The sequence below is a fragment of the Pelodiscus sinensis genome, chromosome 1, assembly GCF_052426305.1.
Source record: "Pelodiscus sinensis isolate ZL-2025 chromosome 1, ASM5242630v1, whole genome shotgun sequence".
NCBI classification, from domain to species: Eukaryota; Metazoa; Chordata; order Testudines; family Trionychidae; genus Pelodiscus; species Pelodiscus sinensis.
This window is the reverse complement of record NC_143052.1, coordinates 310,067,930-310,088,946: the sequence shown is the minus strand read 5'-3', so window position 1 is coordinate 310,088,946 and position 21,017 is coordinate 310,067,930. Positions and strand designations below refer to the sequence as shown.

Below are 21,017 nucleotides of genomic sequence, written 5' to 3'. Positions count from 1 at the left end.
TTTTTAAAAAAATTTTATAATGCAGGGGCAAATGGGCAGGTTTTGCTAAACAAAAAATCAGCATCTTAAGTTCATTGTATATGAAAGATATATTCAAAAAATAATTTCAGGTCTCTCTTTCTCTAGGAGAGTACATTCTGCAATCTGAAGCACAATGGATTTCCAGTGCTAGAGAAAGAAAATAATGTCCATATTGTATGTACTTTTGGTTGACACACAAAGCAGTTTACTCACAGACCTGCTTAGAAGATGTTATATGTCATACCCACCTACTTCTTTGCACTACTTTTAGTGAATGGTATCTCCTGATCTACTTCTCAAGTGCTTATCACCTTGTTTTGGACAAATTATCTTTCTTGACCGACAGGACTGGACATGGGACTCCCGAGTCCATTAAAATCTCGCCTGGTTCTGCTACACACGAATCACTAGAGACTGAAAATTAGTGTTCTTCCCTCCCCCTCCTGTCTCTTGAGCATTGAGCATGCTGCCTCCCCAATATCTCAGATACTTTTTGACCTCAGACAGAGATAAACTCAGTGTTAAAATCTGACCAGCAGCACTGCAGTAAATTAGACAAAATGTTGCACAATGGTTGTAGCACAGGACAAAGTATCAGGAGTTCCTAGTCCTTCTCTAGCCACTTACCCTTGTCTTTACATCAGTCTTCCCCACTGTAGCAGGAGGCAGGGGTAAGTATAATTCCTACCTTGAAGGAAAGCTGTGAGCTTAAATTAACGGTAATGGTACTGGTCTCCTTAGTTGAAAGCCCAGATTTTTTTCTCAGATTGCTAGTCTAATCGCTTATACATTTTTGTACTGTTTCAATTTTTAACTGCAGATGGTCAAGCTATAGTCATAACATTCCTCTTGCACATCTACCTAAAAAGTGAGTGTGGGCCAGTGATGCTTACACTGAGGCTCGTGTGCCACAAGTGACTCTTTAATATGTCTCCTGTGACTTTTTACAGCACATATTAAACACTATGTGATTTAATTATTGACCAGTCTAAGTTATTAATCAGAGTGCTTTTACTAAGTTAACTAATTAAGTTATTAATAGTGCAAGCTGATAACTTACTAGTTGTGCCATACATATAAAATGGAACAATATATACACACTACCATGACTCTTTTGGGTAATACTGGTTGCTAATTTGACTTCTGCACCCTGAGATAGGAATATCACTGGTGTAGACGGTTTATGCATTTAAACTAAAAATACAGAATTTAGAAAGGCTGGGGAAAGCCAAACTGCTAAACTTTAAGAGGGTCTCAAAAGAACTCTCTCTTAAAACTAGCATATGTCTTTTTAAAATTACACAAATTCAGAATTCTGATCTCTGAAATATATTACATTCTTGCGTCCACAAAAGGGGCAAGGGTAAAGTATGATAGAGAAGTTTGCAAGCGTCTATGTTCTTTTTAATTTTTGTCATATCTCTCATGAGTCTGATCAGCTCAACAAGCTGATACTGGTCTCTGTGAGCACTGCCATCTTCAATTTGGGGGCCCCATCATAGGTGATTTTTCATCAAAATGAGGGTTCTGGGGGAGGCAAAATAACTATCTCCAGATGTTAAGCTTTTTTATTTTTTTTAGGCTCCTTTATTTTAATTGGGGAGACTTTAGAAGGCATCTGATCACTAAATCATGGACTGAAAAGTAACCACTCTCTACAAAAGGAATTTCACCACCCAATTACAGAGAGAATCTTCAGAACTAGAATTCATCTACAAATTTGACACTGTTACCCTGGGCTTATATTAAGACATTAACGTGTTAACACATTACAAAGCCAATTTCCTCTGCCTTTGACATCTGCCTTTTCACATCAAAAGTTATGAATGGGACACATTTGGCCCACTTAATTAGTTTCATTAACACAGGTCCTACAATTGATAGATACCACTTTTGCTGTTGCATAGATTTTGGATTTTGTTACCCACAAAATACTACATAGTTTTGTTAGTCTCCAACAGGGATGTGAAAGTGTAACCATATACATGGTTAACCGATGAGCCCGGGCTCATCTGTTAACCTTTGAGATTACATGCAGGCTCCCAGTATGTGTGGTGAATCAGCTTAGAAGCCAGCTCCTGGTGCACATTAGCTCCCATGGAGCCATCTGCCTCCTTCCCCCGTACTGATGCCACTGTATCAGAGGCAGGAGTGCACGGGGAGGGGGAGGAACAGGCTCCACCCTCCCATATAACTGCTAAAATGTTCAACAGTTACACACTTGATTAAATGCATTTTAACAATCCTAGTTTCCAAGGTGCCACAGAACTACTCATTATTTTTAGAAAGAATGGATAGAATGTGATTGCCACATGTTATGAGGAACTCAATCCTCCTGCATTCAGACAGTGCAGCAGCAGTACATATTCTCCTTTTTCAATAATTATTTAAATAAGAGTTCTAAATTGTATCATTTATTTGGATAGACCCTTCACACTGTTTGGTTTTAATATGAATAACTTAAATTATAGTTATCATTGAGATTTCTAATGAATGTAGTCTTGAAAACAATTTGCAGAAATACATTCTACTATGGGAGAAAAACAATTTCAAACCTTTCACAGTTCATATAACAGATACTGCTTTTTATCATGTATAGATGTTTAAACAGTGTTAATTGTTAATATGTTTCATAGACTTTTTTAATGAAATAGATTACACAATTTTGGATTAAAAATTTGCATACTAATTCCTTTTGCTTAGCACAGAAAATATGTCAAGACTATAATGTTCTATTCTCTTTGTTGACAAATTCTATTATTGATGAAGGTAGATCAAATAGAAATAAGAAACTGCTGTTTCAAAATACGATTAGCATAGTAAAGTGTGAAGTGAGTTTCATAGGAAAAATGTCATGCAGTTACATACTCAAATGCAGAAAAACAACCATTAGCTTTATAAATTTTTATAGTCTTTCCTTCGCTATCTTAGTATTAAACAGATAAGAGATATACTTTATCTGTTTAATAGATCTTGTCTCCAATCGCAGTGGTGAGTTGAGTATGTATAACAATATACCACAGTAAAAAAACAGGCAGTGTCTATGCTGCAGTATGGAGATGCAAATTGATGTGAAAACCTCAGAGGAGGCAGCAGGGAAGGCTCTGGCAGATCTCTGAAGCAGTGAAAAGCTCCAGCAGCAGGGAACTACAAGAGCACTCTTGGACACCTGTGCAGTCTTAACACCCTGCTTCTCACAGCGGTCATCTTTGTGACTTTCATCAAGAAACTATAAAACAAAAAAGTTGCCTTAGATTCTCCCCTTAAAGTCTTTAAGACAATGGAAGGACAATGGTGGATATGAAATTACACGCCGTCATGCACATCATCTTCTGCACACTGCATCCGACTCCAATCGCGTGGCTTCCAGTCCTAAGCTATATTGCTCCTACACATATTGGATGAGAGGTTGCCACTGGCAAGTTATTGGTTATTTGCCAACACACCATCCATTATGGCCTTATCTCCCATGTTAAGATGTTAGGGAAGAAACACTCGGTGAGAGCAATGGATATCTGTAATAATTCCCAACCAGTCCCTCGTCGCTGACTCCACAATCTGCCCACCTGGTTTTGACTTTTCCTGTCACCAATGGTCCCTGATGAACAGCATCTCAGCCTTCATTTTGAAAGGCCAAAACAAATCAAGATCTTTTAGTCTCCTCTCGTAAAAGAGGTTCTCCATTTCCCTGATCACCTTAGCAGTTCTTTGTAGCTGTTCCCTGTCTGAATTTATCATTTTTTATCAGAATGCACATAGTATTTCAAATGAGGTCTTATCAATTATTGCACAATGGCATTTATATGTCTCTAACTCTTCTAGAAATGGCTTGCCTGATCCTAGAATCATATTTGCCTTTTTTCAGCAGCATCACGCTGGTGGCTCAGAGTTATCTTGTGATGGATCAGCAAACCCAGGTTTCTCTAATCCTTTTCTGTCATTTTCAACTGATGAGCTCTCATTTATAGAAGGAACTCTCCTTACTAGACTTTAGGTACATTTTGTACTATAAAAGTTCATCCAGTTTCTGTTTTTCCAATCTTCAAAATTATCTAGTTCTTCCTGTTCAACATTCCATTCCTCATCTGTACTGTACCCAGCTTTGTATCTTCAGCAACTTTCATTAGCACATTCCTAATGACTTAGTGCCACAGTCATTAATAAAAATATCAAATCAATTCCAGGACCAATCCTTGAGGAACGCAATTAGCAACATCCCTCCAACCTGACAGTTTATCTTTAGCATGACTACTTGTCTTCTCCCCATTAGCAAGTTCCGTTACTACAACTCTTGCACTAATCCCAATAATCTCTAATTTAACTAGTAATTTAACAAGTGGTATTATGTCTAATGTTTTACTGAATTCCAATTAGATCTCCTGTATTTCCTTGATCTAAAAAATCAGTTGTCTCTTCTCAAAGAAATATCCAGTGGGTAGGCATAATCAACCTTTGAGAAATATATATTTCATTACATTCCTTTTTCTGTTTACATTCATGAATGTAAGTATTCTTTCCTCCTCCATCTTATATAAAGAAGTATATTACTTCAGACTGACAAATGGGTCTATAATTGGCCAGGTCAGTTTTGTCATATAAAACAAAAAAACTAGACTGTATGTGGATGATGCTATGCTTCTAATCCATAAAGGCTGATACCTACATTACTGGGACTCACTGAAAAGTCTTGCCACTTGTCTGGATATAAGATTAACTAGAACAAATCTGAGGAGTTAGGACTAAACACATGTACTAGGCTTTCTTAGTCAATGGGATTTCCAAAGGAAGCTGGTGACATTCAAATATCTAATAATTCAATTCCCTGAAATTTAAAGCAAATAGTTAAAATAAGCTTAGACATAATTATTATACAAATAACTAACAACCTGGATAAATGGCAAGCTATCCGCCTCAGCTTCTTGACAAAAATAAACCTGAGAAAAATGAACGCAATACCCGGATTAACAAATATGTTCAGGGCTACTTCCACTCCAAATATCCTAATACTATTTTCAGAAAAATCAATGATATGTGTATGCACACAAGTTCAGAATCATCAGAACACGTCCTTTAAGAGATTTCAGTTACAAGTTGATTTAGGAAGGTTTAGAATCACAATTCTGAGGCAATATCATGTTTTTATAAAAAGAACAGTCATGCAATGGACATAGTATCACAAATCAAATATCTATCTGGGTGAATAATAAGAACGAGCTGTTCTACTCTTTAATATCCATGGCTATATCGGGCTGTGGAGATTGTAGATATAAAAAATATCTAATTCCCACCAACCCTACGGCTTTCCAAATAAGGAACAATTTAGCACACCAACACAGATTGCATTCATTTGGGAATCTCAAGCTAAAGATAGGGGCGGATTGGGGATAAGATGATAATGTGGACAAACTGGATGGAATGCGCATATATATACACACACACACACACACACACACACACACACACACAGCTCGACAAAGTATTGAATCTACTCGCCCATGGCAAGTAGATTTCAGCCGGCATCCCGTTCATTTGCGGCGCGTACATGTGCAATGCGAGTCTGGCGCATGTGCAGTGCGGGACTGGCGAGCGGCTTTCGCCGCCGTTCATCAAGCCCTGTATATATGAAAACCAAATCACATTGTTTACTTCTCTCCAACTACAACACAGCCTATGAAGTACTGTATGGTGGCAATGTAATGAGGCAAAATGACCTCATTCTGGCACAGAGGGGGTTAACTGATGCTTTTGGGCTCAGCTAACCCTGCCCCTTTCTCTTCGCAAGATGTGTCAGGGCAGGGTGGGACGGGGCAGAGCAGGACCCTGAAGCTCAGTTGGAACCAGACCAGTGAAGGCGCCAGATATCCCTTCCAAGGAGCTGAACTGCCAGCGGGGCTCCCAACCAGTTATGACAGCCAGCCTAGGGAAAAGGCCAGCCACTATCCTAGACGATGGAGGGTCAGTGAGGCAGTGGAGAGTGAGCTGCCTCTCTGAGAAATGAGGAACCAGGCCCCACCAGAGAACAGGAGGAAGTAGCCCAGGGAAACAAGGTGCTGACTTAGCTGTATTGCTGGAAGGCAAGGCAGCAAACCCACACTTCCCATGCACCTCTGGTCCTGTACTTGAGGCTGGATAACTCACAAACTGCTAGTTTAACTCTTACTCAGAAGACCTCAGCCACTGACTGCCATTGCTTAACCTTCAGGAAGGAGTCCTGAAACACAGGCTGCATGAGTACTCAGACCTTAGGCCAGGAGGGCTGATCCATTGGCCTCCCCACCCCAATCAAGGAAGCCTGAGCTAATATTTTCTCAGTGGCTTGGCTGCAAGCCAGGATGCCTAACAGTTCAAACAGGCATGAGCACTGATTCCCCACTGCCACCAAAGTGCCCCCGAAACATAGGAATCTTACAGGCAAAATATTCAAATCTCTTTCCTACTCATCTCAGAATCTGACCTTGAAACAACTGTCCAAAGTGCCTCAACTCCAGTTTTGTAGCTATATTCTTTCCCTAGACTGGTAGCTACACAATACTGCCTGCCAAAATATTAATACTGATGTAATGAGGCAAAAATGGAACAAAGAACTGGCAATAAACAGCTTACTCTCATAATGGAACAGAACCACATGAAAGATCAAGGAAGCAAATCTGGACTTCGGTTTACATTTCTTTCTACAAAAAAATTATCTTTAGGGTCCACTGGTCACCCCAAAGACTACACAAAATTAAAGCTATTCCATGATCAATTCTGGAAAAGTTGGCTATGAAGAAGCCACACTTAGACATGTTTTGGTCATCCCCCATTGTTTCAAGCTTCTGGGATAGTTCTAAAAATATAATTCACAATGATCATAGAGACCTCACTTAACCATAAAGCAGATAACGGCATATTATGTCACATACTCAACAAATGGAAGCTATTGTCATACTAACAGTAATGGCTACACAGAGCTTTCCTGGTTGCAAGAAATCAAATTTTTCTACATTTGAAAAATAACTCCACATCCAGAGGCATGAGGGCTGGTATAATGAACTGGATGCAAAAGAAGAGATCACATACAATAGATGGCAAATCCTGGAAAAATGTGGATCTGTTTGGGACAGTTTCCTAGAATTTCAGAAACAAAAGACAGGACTATGCAGTACTTTAAAGACTAACAAGATGGTTTATTAGGTGATGAACTTTCGTGGGACAGACCCACTTCCTCAGTTCAATTTGTGGAAGAAAATAGGCACGACCATATATACCAAAGTGATACAGTCAAAAAAAAAGTGAATACATATAAAATTGACAAATCAGATTTTAAAACAGAGGGTATCTGAGGGGGGTAGGCTAATGTCTGTGAGGTAATGACATTGGGGTGATAACTGGGGAAGCTATCTTTGTAATGGGTGAGATAATTAGCATCTTTGTTAAGGCCCATACGTAAAGTGTCAAATTTAAGCATGAATGACAGTTCTGAGGCTTCTCTTTGAAATCTGGACTTAAAATCTCTTTGAAGCAATATGCATGTTTTAAGGCCATTGAGAGAATGGTCAGTATGGTTAAAATGGCAAGCAACAGCTTTTTCTCTGTGAGAGAGCCTGATGTCTGTTTTATGTGCATTGATTTTTTGGCGAAGTGTCATTCATTGCACGAGGAGTAACAGTTAATTTGAGGGAAAGGTTTTGGATCGGACTACCGCGTCTACACGCGTCAAGTTAAATCAGGCGACCGGCATTTTAAAATGGCGACTAGCCGCGAATATGCTAATCAAGTGTGGGATATTTAAATCCCGCGCTTCATTAGCAACTTCAGTATGCTTCATTTGCTTCCCCAGTCCAAACTAGAGGACAAGTGTAGACATACCCTTAAAGAGTAACAGATTCATTTGGGCATAAGCTTTCGTGGGTTAAAACCATATCATTAGATGCAACTAACAAAGTGGTTTTAACTCATGAAAGCTTATGCCCAAATAAATATATTAGTTTTTAAGGTGCCACAGGACTCCTCCTTGTTTTTGTAAATATCTGTTTTTTCCTCAGTCCTGGTGTTTAATACTTTTGAATTTGTTCTGTATGTTGGCACCTCAAATGTATTTGGTCTGTCATAAGAAACTGAAAAAGTTTCATAAATAATAAATATTTAAAAAGTAATTATTGGCAAATCTTGTGCACAATCTCAGAATGATTATTTTACTGTAGTTTCAGTGTCATATTAAACTTTTCCATACTCAGACTACATCTACACTACAGGCTTTTTGCGCAAGAACGTATGTTCTTGCACAAAAACTTGTGGAGCGTCTACACTGCACGCGTGTTCTTGCGCAAGTAAATGTATAGTAAAGCATCAGAAAAGAGGGCTTCTTGCGCAAAAGTTATTCCTCTCCCCATGAGGAATAAGCCCTCTTGGGCAAGAGCTGTTGCGCAAGAAGGTAGTGTGGATGGGCAACAGGGCTAAAATGGCCATCAGAGCTTTCTTGCGCAAGAGAGCATCCACACTCCCATGGAGGCTCTTGCGCAAAAGCACATCTCTTGTGCAAAATCACATGGCAGTGTGGACACGCTCTTGCGCAAGACGTTTTGTGCAAGAACTCTTGTGCAAAACAGTTCTTCCGCAAGAAGCCTGCAGTGTAGACGTAGCCTTAGAAATGTAAGAAACATTTAAGGTATTTATATTTAATGGTGGAACCTGGCATACTAAGAACATGATATTTTAGGGAAAATTTCCTCTCACTTACGGAAAATTGTCTGTTATGACTTGAACTAAACACAGATAATGCACAGCTTCTGTCTTTTAGAGAACAATTAAATGTTTCCTCTTTGAAGGCTGACCTTGGGTTAACAAGTATGTTTAGGAAATCCTAACAAACTTTCTATATGCTTTTAAATGTTTTATTATTTCTGCTGATCTTGCCAATTGTTTCAAAAGTAAAAAAGCTCTAACAAATAAGGGGAAAAATCACATTTTCCATAAAAAAGTAAAATTAAAAATAGACATTGAATGTTTTGGCCTGTTTCCCAAACTGAACTAGATGTTGGCCTGTTTCCCATACTGAACCAGAATGTCTCAGATTCAAATAAAGCTAAGAAAATACTTTATTTTAGTGTCAAGATTTTCACATTTCCCAATACTTAGCTGCTTTTGTTAAAATTTCTTAATTTCTGATCTGGATGAAATCAGACAATGCTGGCAAGTTCACATATATTAAAAAAGAATTTCCTGTACAATTTCTAGTCTGATGTTTTCTTGCATTTACTCTCCATTTTAGAGAAGAGGTGAAGACACTTGTGGGTGTTGGGTACTAGGAGCAGAACTATTTTTAGTAAGCTTGGAATAGGCCCAGGAAGCTCAAGATTTGAAAAAAGAGTGCAAATATAATGCTAAAAAGTAAGAAATTCTTCTTTAAAAAAAGGGGGGAGGAGTCCCAGAAAAAAACAAAAGACATGACCTGCATTCCTCCCCCTTACTCCTCTTCTTTTAGTCAGCGTGTACCTTTTTTCCTCCACAAAAATTTAACTGTAAAGATTTAAAACCAGTGAATAGTCCTGTAGCACCTTAGGGTATGTCTACACTACCCTCCTAGTTCGAACTAGGAGGGTAATGTAGGCATACCGCACTTGCAAATGAGGCCCGGGATTTGAATTTCCCGGGCTTCATTTGCATAAGCGGGGAGCCGCCATTTTTAAAACCCCGCTGGTTCGAATCCCGTGCAGCGCGGCTACACGGGGCTCGAACTAGGTAGTTTGGACTAGGATTCCTATTCCAAACTACCGGTACACCTCGTTCCACGTTCCATGAGGTGTACCGGTAGTTCGGACTAGGATTCCTAGTCCGAACTACCTAGTTCGAGCCCCGTGTAGCCGCGCTGCACGGGGTTCGAACCAGCGGGGTTTTAAAAATGGCGGCTCCCCGCTTATGCAAATGAAGCCCGGGAAATTCAAATCCCGGGCTTCATTTGCAAGTGCGGTATGCCTACATTACCCTCCTAGTTCGAACTAGGAGGGTAGTGTAGACATACCCTTAGAGATTAACAAAAAATGTAGATGGTATCATGAGCTTTCATGGGCACAGCCCACTTCTTTAGATGAATGAAGATAAGGGGTCTAGAATACAAATACAGTAAAACTCCATTAGTCCGGCATCCAATGCTCCGGGACTCCTGATGGTCCGGCACCATCAGGAACCCGGAAGTGCTGGGGCAGCTGGACAGGCTTCCCTCATTCAGCTGCTGCTGAAACTGACCAGCAGCTGAATCGGGGAAGTCGGGAGCGGAGCAGCTGGGGTGCTGCCGGGTTGGTCTTGCAGCGCTGCCCCTCGGGGCTGCGGGACCAACCCGGCAGCACTCCAGCTGCTCTGCCCCAGGCGTCCCCAAGAGCAGCTGGAGTGCTGCTGGGTTGGTGCTGTAGCGCCGCCCTTCGGCGCTGCGGGACCAACCCGGCAGCACCCCAGCTGCTCTATTGCAGGCATCCCCGATTCAGCTGCTCCTGAAACTGACCAGCAGCGGCTGAATCAGGGACACCTGGGCCAGAGCCAGACTATCGTAAGGGGGGGCTATGAAGGGTCTGGAGTGGCATCCCCTCCCACCCCACTCCAGACCCCTCATAGCCCCCCCTTCTGATAGTCCGGCATATCTGATAATCCGGCACCCTCTGGGAACTAAAGGTGCCGGATTATCGGATGTTTACTGTAAATAGCAGAGAAAGAGAAGGGATGGGGAGGGAAAAAGAAGGGGCAAAAATTGGGAAAAAATATTGTCAATTAGAGGGTCCATGCTAAATGAGGCTTAAGGTATGTCTACACTACATAGATTTGTTGGAAAAAGGGCTGTTTTTTCGACAAAACTTGAGTTACGTCCACACTGCAATTGCGTCCACCCAGTGGGACCAAGAGTCGGGCACTCTTCTGGTCCAGAGCAGAGATCCTGTCCCTCCTCGAGCTGTGGGGCGATGAGGAGACATTGCAGGATCTCCGCTCCAAGCACCACAACACAGACATTTATGGCCAGATGGCTGACTCTCTGGCGGAGCACAGACACCCACCCCGGACCTTTGAAACCATGTACAATGTTAGCGTGCGCCACGGGGACTCAGCAGGCAGCCCCTGAGCATGGGTGGGATCCTGCTGCCAGACTCAGGGGAGGCCACACATGTCCGGCTGCAGGGAGGGGGGCCTTCCCAGCACCTGCCACGGCTAGAAGCAGGCTAGCCACAATGGCACAGGCACGACCCCAGACACACTGAGGAGTGCTGCACCCAGCACACGGGCATGCCTGCAGGCGCAAAGTGCCACCCACTCCCACAAACAGCGCTGCAAGTTGCAGGTGTGTGCGTGGACACCAGCGAAGGCCAGGCTGTTTCCAGCTCCTCTTCCGCCCTTGGGATCCCACAGGACAGACACTTTCCTTGCCTGATTGTCTGTGGGTCGGGGGAGGGGGTCAGAGAAGTGGGCATCATGGTCCTCTGGGCACCTCGGGGCCCCTGTGAGGCAGGGCCTGCAAGCAGGCCACACATGGCCTTGCTCCCAGGACATCCCCCTCCTCTGGGCCAAGGACTGTTGGTCGCTGCTCACAGAGGAGGGCACGGCCTCAGGGACAGTGTCTGCATGGATGACTGATCGCCTCTCCCTCTTTGTATTCTCTCCAGCCAGACCAGTCAGGACTGAAGGGTGAGTCACACCACCTGAGCCAGCTCACAGAGCCTGGGGTACCAGAAAGCGCGACAGGGTCCAGGAAGACCTGATGCGGCAGCATGTCAGCATCCTATGTGACATGTGGCAGACCCTGGTGCAGAAGATACGGGAGAACGCACAGTGGTGGAACTGCGCGTGGAACCAACTAATGCAGCAGTGTGATAGCATGGGTCCCATCATGCATTATATGATGGCACATTCTCCTGCTGTTGCTGCTCCTATCACCCTCCTGCCCCCCTGCTATGCCCATTCCCCCTTCACCTGCCCCCCAAGTGATGCCTCTGCTCCTTCCTCAAGCGAGGCCCATGCCCCCTCCCCAAGTGAGGCCTATGACCCCTCCCCTCCCGCCATCACTGACCCTGCTCCGACCCTCCCTCCTTCCCAACCCTCTGTGGTTCCTGGACCCACCCAACCCCATGTCCAATGAGATCCCCGCACCCAAGGTGGCACATCCAGCTGCCTCTCATGCCACTCCGAGCCCCCCTGCCCTCTAGGTTATGATTCCCCCTCCCCTTCCAGGTTATGTGCCCCCCCCTTATCCCTCCCCAGCTGTTTTTACTGAAAGATCAATACAGAATTCATTTTGTTCAAAACCTAACAGGTGTCTTTATTGAGAGGTCAGGGAAGAGGTGGAGGGAGGGGCTATGGTGGGGAAGGGATAGGGCAGCAAGCCAGAGGTCCCTAAAGAGGAGGCTCTGGGGAGAGTTACTGGGGTCCTTGAGAGAATCTGTCCCTCAGGGCCACCCGGATGCGTACCCTGGCCTGATGGGCCTGTTGGCTGACAGCTGTCCCCGGCTGCTGGAATGCTTGCCCCTCACGGCCAGCATCTACCCCCCACCGCGGGAGGAAGGCCTCCCCCTTCCTCTCCACAATGTGGTGGAGGACACAACACGCTGCAACCACCTTAGGGATGGTGTGCTCCCCCACATCGAGGCGGGTCAGGAGGCACCTGAACCACGCCTGAATCCTGGTCCGGTTCAGGCAGGCATTAAATTGTTCCCTGCTGGGGTCCAGGTGGCTAGTGTACAACTTCATTAACCACAGCATCAGGGAGTAGGACCACATCCCCCATGAGGCACAGTGGCATCTGCATGTCCCCAACTGCAAAATCATGGCGGCGGAAGAATGTGCCCTCCTCCAGCCTCCTGTACAGGTTGGAGTTCCAAAAGACGCAGGCGTCGTATACCCTGCCCGACCACACAACAAAAATGTCCCTAAAGCATCCATAGTGGTCAACCAGGGCCTGCAGCACCATGGAGAAGTAGCCCTTCCTATTAATATACTGGACTGCTCAATGCTCAGGTGCACGGATCAGTATGTGGGTCCCATCGATTGCTCCAGCACAGTTTGGGAATCCCAAGGCAGCAAATCCTGCCAAGATCGGGTCCAGGTCTCCATCCCTCCGCAGCAGGATGGAGTTGATGTACCTCACAACCTGCAGAAGGAAACAAACACACACACACAAAACAGAATGAGAGAGGGAGTGCCTGAGCCCTAGGGGGGTGTCCGTCCCTCTCCCATCTTCTCCCCCCAACACCCCAGGAGCCACCCCCTACAAGGCCAAACCCCCAGGAGCAGGGCTATGTGAGGGTGGGACAGCATAACCCCTCGGGGACAGGGCTTTCCCTCTACCCTCATAACCTCCCCCTTTTTCAGGACCCCCTCTCGCCGTACAAGGTCTGCAGTCCGAGAGTGCCTTACCTCCACGAGGAAGGCCCCAATGGTGGACTTCCCCACGCCGAACTGGTTGCCCACTGACTGGCAGCTGTCAGGGGTGGCGAGCTTCCAGATCGCTATTGCAACCCGGTTCTCCAGGGGGATAGCAGACTGCAGGTGGGTGTCGCATCATCGGAGGGCAGGGGCGAGCCAGGCACACAGCTCCAAAAAGGTGGCCTCGTGCATGCAGACATTTTGGAGCCACTGCTGGTTGTCCCACCACTCCATGACCAGCTGGTCCCACCAGTCGGAACTGGTATCGAGCCTCCAAATACGCCTCTCCACTGTGGGATGCAGGTGCAAGAGTGTAGCTCCCGCACCCAGGGAGAAGGTCCCGAGAATGAGCTCAGGTCAAGCTCATGAAGGACCAGGAAGGCAGCTGGCACAAAGTGCTGCAAAAACTGCAGCATGGCCGTGTGTGGGGCCATCGCATGGCCAGGGGCAGCTCCAGCTCCATGGTACCAAGAGAAAAGCTGTGGTGTCCAAACATAGCAGGGCAACCAGAGCATGCACTGCGAGAGCTTTGCTGTCCCTCAAGGAGGTAGCAAGCAGAGAAGCAGAGAAAGGGCTGTCCAAGGGGTTCCCTTTAAGCACATGTCTATGCAAGTCTCCTGCACCAGCACTTGGAAGCAACTGGTGACTTAAAGCCCTGGCTGAAATGGTTCTGTGTGGCCTTTTATGTGAGATGAAAAAGCAGACAGCTTTTTCAGCATGCTTTGGCAGTGTGGACGCGCTCTTTCGGAAAAAGTTTTTTGGAAGATCTCTTCTAGAAAAGCTTATTCCGAAAGAAGCCTGCAGTCTAGACGTAGCCTTAGTTACAGACTAACTTGGCTACCCCTCTGAAACTGTAAAGATTATTAGGAATTTGGCCAAGACAGAAAACAGGTTTACTTTTTATTATTAAATATAAAATTTTTCACAAGAGTGGAAGGGTGTCCTGGTCATATTCTAATTTAAGTCATTATTATTCTAAATGTATCAAACATCTCGAACTTTCCACTGGTCACTATTCTTCACCCTTTGTTCAAAACATTATGTATTGTTGTGTGCTCTTAAACAGTTGGCTGGTTTGACTAGATCGGTAGTTGCAATATAAGCAGTGGATGAGCTGGTTCCTTGGCAGCATATACATACCTATGAAACTCCACTATCTCAGGATAATCAATAGTCCCTGAAACTGGAACTTAGAAAATAATACTGTTGATGATAAACAAGAAACAGAATCCAACTCGCTCTCTTGGAACTATACAGCCAGAAGTTAATCATGTGTTTAAGTGCTTTGATGAATTTATTTCCATGGAAGTAAAGTACCATTTTTACAGTTATTTTTCAAAGTAGAACAAAGCTTTTAAAAATACTGAAGCCTTTCTTACTCCCTCATCTGGGTCCCTCAGTGCTTCTTGCCTACTTTGAGTCTCTTTTTTTACAATAAGCTATTCAGGGGTAGGGACTATTTTTATTTTTGTTTCTTGCACAGCTCCATGTAAGTCAGAAATTAAACTGCTGTTGTTGAGGTCCATAATCAGTATTGCAGGTAGAAGCGGACACAGCCTAGGACCAGAATAATGCCCTTAGCTGGCTACTGCAAGACCCACACTTCACAGACAAGAACACTTCTTACCTTGACATTACCTGACAAGTCTTTTTGCATCCACTTTAACTCAGTGAAAGCTACTGAAACTTTGGCCTGAATCCAGCTACTAAATAAAAACCTCTCGTTTGAACAAATCATCCAACCAAATGGAATTTTACCTACTATCTAACTGTACATCATACTTGATCAGACAATAGTAAACACCACGTACATCATGTAAAAAGAGAGTGTTCTTTATGCTGCCCAGTGGACTATGATGAACACTCATTGTTAATCCACTCCTCCATGTGCTCAAAAACAGAGACAAGGAGAAAAATGGACAAAAATGAATGAAAAAAACATACTCATGTCATAAGAAACACTTGAGAATTCATTTACCTAAAAATTAATTATTTGTAATGCTCCTGCAAAGATCTGGTGGTCCATTAATTTCAGATATTGTATTTCAGTTGTTTGGGAACCACTCCACCCAAATCTCTATAAAATCTCTCCTAAAATGGAATCTTACAATACTGCAATTTGATATAAGAATGACATTTGTAAATGGGGGGTAAGTTCGGCAAAGAGCAACAAAAGTGACAAACAAACAAATTGTTTATGAAAAAAATTGAAGAGCTAACTTTATTCATTTTGATTCTGACAATTAAGAGTGGACACGATTAGTTTCCAAATATGTGGACGGTGGGACGGTGTAAACACTAAGAAACTAGAGGAATGATTTAGGATAGCACAAAGGGATATAACTACATTCTGTCTATCCCACTGCATGTGTATTTGTACACAATAGGAGAGATCTAAATCAGAACAGCTATCTAGTCTCTCACACCCTGGAACAACTTACCAAGAGGTACTGGTGGATTTTCTATCACTGGAAATTTTAAAATCAAGATTGGATGTTTTTTCTAAAAAGTATGTTCTAGTTCAAACAGAAAATAATTCAAGGAAATCCTATGGCCTGTGTTATACAGGTCACTCTAGATGTTCACAATGATCCAGTCTTGCCATTATCCACAAGCTAGTAGAAAACACACTGCAGGGAACAAGCCATCATTGGTATGGGGGTGGAACAGATTTACTAAATTTGTCTTTCCCATCTCCAATTTCTATAATTCTATCAGAATAAAATTTTCAAAATTTTTAAACAGACATCTTAACTTTGCATTGCACGTATGAACCTAAATGTGTTTTGAGATTTGCCCACCACTACTTGTCTTTGTGACCACAGTATTTGAGCAATTTAGGAAATCATTTCTTACCAAATAATTTCTTGAACATGTTTTGCCAAAAGAGAAGCTGGTTTAAGGATAACCTTGTAAACTGTACTTCTAAGGAGTTTGAAAAATGGAAGCAGTTAATTGGGATGATTGTGTTTTCATGGCATTTTCTGAGGACAGGGAGTAAAATATTTGCCAGAAGCATTCTTAGATACCCTTTATGACTAATCTATGAAGTGAAGACAACATCAGCTTTGCAAAAAACTGGTGGGTTTTTTCCTGAGTTCATGAAGCAACATTATTAAATCCACAGCATTAGTATCACAATACATTATTTTAATAAGATGCAAATTATTTTAAAAGATTAACAAAATAAGACAAAATTGTAAATACATCCCTAAAATAAATTTTCTTTATATGAGGAAAAGCCCATATAAAATATCCATTCAATACATGGCACAATGTAGATCATCTGTCTTCATTAATGTAAAACTAAACTGTTTCCTAAACCAGACAAATATTTTAATAGCACATACTTAATCTGCTTAGATGTCAGTCAAATAAAGAAAGAAACATACTAATGTTTCTTCCACAAATAGCTTTTCTGAAGGTAGATATCTAACTGAGAAATTTGTCTGAATGTAATTTAAATAAAATTTGTTCTAATTTAACTTTTTTGGCCCTAAGAAAACTTTTGTTTTTGAAATTCTGTAAATGCTACATACAAAGGAGATTACATCCCACTTGCTGAGTTAATCAAAACAAAAATTCTGAAAGAGTGTTGAGTGACATAGAAGAATTTCAGGACGGGTGCCATGATAGATAACATGCATGCACACACACTTTGGATTCCCTCAAGCATACTCAAGTGCCTCATAGGGTAATGCTTGCCGGATACAGGAGGCAGTTTCCTTCATCTTTCTGTTGTACACACTCACACTTACTAGCTGGTCACATCCGATCACATTGCCTTGCCCATATTCTAGTTGGCCTAGCATTACACACCATACAGCAACAGAAAATTCAGAAAGCAAATGGCTACACTAAGTCAAAAGGCAAGAACCATTTCATAATGGGTAATTTATATCGCTAGATAGAAATTAAGAGTTGTACATCATATCTATCTTAAACAAATATGTTGCAAAAAGTGACATTTCAGAGAAAATGGGCTAAAGCATTAGGAATTAGCATTTCACAAAAAGGCAATGTATTGTAAATTTAATTAACAATAAACATCAGATTTTACTTTAGAATATTTGTTATGGGAACTCATTTTGCCTCTAGGACCGTGACAAACTACGGGGCTGTGTCTACACTGCACCCCTTTTCCGGAAAAGGGATGCAGATGAGACAAGTTGGAATTGCAAATGAAGCGGGGGATTTAAATATCCCCGGCTTCATTTGTATAAACATGGCTGCCGCTTTTTTCCGGCTCGGGGCTTTGCCGGAGAAAAGCACCAGTCTAGACGGGATCTTTCGGAAAATAAAGCCTTTTCCGAAAGGTCCCTTATTCCTGATTTTAAGAGGGATAAGGGACCTTTCGGAAAAGGCTTTATTTTCCGAAAGATCCCATCTAGACTGGCGCTTTTCTCCGGCAAAGCCCCGAGCCGGAAAAAAGCGGCAGCGATGTTTATACAAATGAAGCGGGGGATATTTAAATCCCCCGCTTCATTTGCAATTCCGACTTGTCTAATCTGCATCCCTTTTCCGGAAAAGGGGTGCAGTGTAGACACAGCCTGGTAGTATAATGTATTATTATTCCCTATACCAGGTCATCATTTGGTATGTATAGTTGGAATTATTTTTTACAATGTGTATTACTTTGCATTTATCAACACTGAATTTCGTCTGCCATTTTGTTGCCCATCTTCTTGTTTAGTGAGATCCCTCTGAAAGTCTTTGCAATCAGATTTGAACTTGGCTATCTTGAATAATTTTGCCACAACACTGTACATTCCTTTTTCCAAATCATTTATGAATATGCTGAATATACAGATTCTTGGAAGTTCTGCTATTTACTACTCTCCATTATAAAAAGTGCCATTTATGTCTATTCTTTGTTACCTATCTTTTAAGCAGATACTGAGACATAAGAGGACGTTCTGTATATCCCATGACTACTTACTTTCCTTAAGAGCCTTTGCTGAAGGATCTGTCAAAGTCTTTCTGAAAGTCCAAGTACACTGCATTGACAGAACCACCAATGTCCACATGCTTGTTGACCTCCTCAAATATTGTTTATGAATTTGTAAGGCATGAGTAAGGCCATTTGATACGGTCTCAGGATAAAGTTTAATAAAGACAAATGCCAAGTGCTCCACTTAGGAAGGCACAATCAGTTTCACACATACAGCATGGGAAGAGACTGTCTAAGAAAGAGTACTGCGGAAAGGAATCTAGGGCTCATAATGGACCACAAGCTAAATATGAGCCAACAATGTGAAGCTGTTGAAAAAAAAAGCAAACCTGATTCTGGGATGCATTAACAGGAGTGTTGTGAGCAAGATATGAGAAGTCATTCTTCCGCTCTACTCTAAGCTGATTAGGCCTCAGCTGGAGTATTCTGTCCAGTTCTGGGAACCACATTTCAAAAAAGACGTGGAGAAATTGGAGAAGGTCCAGAGACTAGCAACAAAAATGATTAAAGGTCTAGAGAACACTACCTATGAAGGGAGACTGAAAGAATTGAGCTTGTTTAGTTTGGAAAGGAGAAATGATAGGAATTTTCAGGTATGTAAAAGGGTGTCACAAGGAGGGAGAAAAATTGGCCTCTGAGGACAGGACAAGAAGCAATGGGCTTAAACTGCAGCAAGGGAGGTTTAGGTGGGATATTAGGAAAATCTTCCTAACTATCAGTGTGGTTAAACACTGGAATAAGTTGCCTAGGGAGGTTGTGGAATCTCCATCTTTGGAGATATTTAAGAGCAGGTTGGATAGACATATATCAGGGATGGTCTAGACGTTACTGGGTTCTGCCGTAAAGGTAGGCGACTGGACTCGATGACCTCCCGAGGTCCTTTCCAGTTTTAATGTTCTATGATTCTATGTTTTATAAAAGATGTCGTGGCTCTTCCCCAACAAACGTGATTGGTTGAAACTATAGTAAAGAACAGAAATACCAATCTGCCTGGTACTGATGTTAGGATTACCAACCTGTAACTAACAGGATAGCTGTAGTTTGGTTACACACAGTGGGAGAGATATTAAAAAGCATTCAACATCAGCCTAATTCTGTTCCCATTTAAGTCAATATTTAAACACCTATTGACTGCAATGGAAGCAGATTTAGATCAGTGGTGGGTTCGCCTGAAAAATCTGATCACTGCATATTAAGGCCTGTATTGTCCATTTAGATTTCAACAAAATGACAGGAAATTGTGAACATTTGTTGGGAGAACTTATGGAAAATTATAGGGATAATTTGAATCCATTGTACATATTAAATTTCATATAATGCAATTTCACAACAGCATGAGTCAGACACTGAACCTAAAAGCTTAATTTGCATTTCCCATGTTTTTGTTGATTGATGTCAATCTTCCTGACAATTTAAAGATTTTTTTATATTTAATTAGTAGCATATAATCTCTTAATATGTAGTTTCAGGCCTATCAAAACATTCTAAATGTTGCTTCTATAAAGTAGTGTAGAAAATCACACGGAGCACAAAATATATCAACTTAAAATGACATTATTGACTTACATATAGTAAAAATGAAACATGTATAACTATAATTTTTATCCTAAGGGTCTTGTAATATTGTGCATGCAGACTTTCAAATGCACGATTTATATGTCTGACAGGCTTTGAGACATTTACAAACAACATTAAAAAAGGTTCAGCACATGAACTAGCTACGTAGCAAGATCTATGAAGTCCAAAGCACGTGAACAACTTTGTGTAAATATCATCATGTAGAAATGTAGAATCAATTGCTCCTCTCTTTAGGCACAATTCCACAAAATATCTGATTTAAATCAACTGGAGTTGTGGGAGCTCATCACCTTGTAGGATGAGACCCTTTTTTGTAACGAGAAAGTATTACAGTAAGGCTGTGTCTAGACTGCATCCCTCTGCCGACAGAGGGATGCAAATCAAGCACTTCGGAAGTGCAAACGAGTCCGAGATTTAAATATCCCGGGCTTCATTTGCATTCTCACGTTCTGACGCTGTACTGATCAGGCTCAGTGTCGAAAGTAAAAGTAAAGTGTAGCCACGGTTCTGCCATGGTTCTGCCGCATTTCTGTCGACAGCGGGGGCTTTTCCGGCAGATCCTGTACTCCTCATTTTTCTAATTATAGAGATAATTCCACAACCTAATATATCTCCATGTCAGGAAATATTTTTTGATAATTCAGTCCAAATCTTCCCTCATGGAAACTTTTTAGGTTTGCCAAGCACCTGCTTTTCAACCAAATGCCTGGTTGAAAAAAGACGCTGATGGCTCTGGTCAACACTACTGACCAGGCTGTTAAAAGTCTGGTTGGCAGTGCAGCAGGGGCCCCAGGCTAAGGTATCATCCCTTGCTCCATCCTTATCATCCCTTGCTCCATCTGGTCCTGAAGCATCCACCAGGTCCCTGCAGACCCTAGGGCAGAGAATGGGATAGGGAGGGTTTCTTCACTGCCCCTCCCCAAGTGCTGGCTCCACAGCTCTCATGACCAATCTGAGCTGCAGCGGTGTTACCTGCAGGTATATGGACAGTGTGCGGAGACTCCCTGGCCTCCCATGTGCCTAGGGGATGCAAGGACCTGACACCCACTTCTTGGGAGCTGCAGTTAGCACAGCTAGGACCCCATTC

The 21,017-nt window shown here is 42.5% G+C and overlaps 1 protein-coding gene across 13 annotated transcripts in view; it reads right to left on the bottom strand.

Annotated features, from left to right (window-relative positions):
• The window catches only part of FRY (FRY microtubule binding protein), a 349,943-nt gene that overhangs the window by 217,759 nt on the left and 111,167 nt on the right, over positions 1-21,017 (bottom strand). The window contains exon 3 of one of the 13 annotated variants that reach the window (XM_089775557.1): positions 15,682-15,744. The exons of the other annotated variants lie outside the window; for them this stretch is intronic. Coding sequence (XP_089631683.1) covers positions 15,682-15,744 — 63 coding nt within the window. The remainder of the gene's footprint in view (positions 1-15,681; positions 15,745-21,017) is intronic. 13 annotated transcript variants of the gene reach the window in all.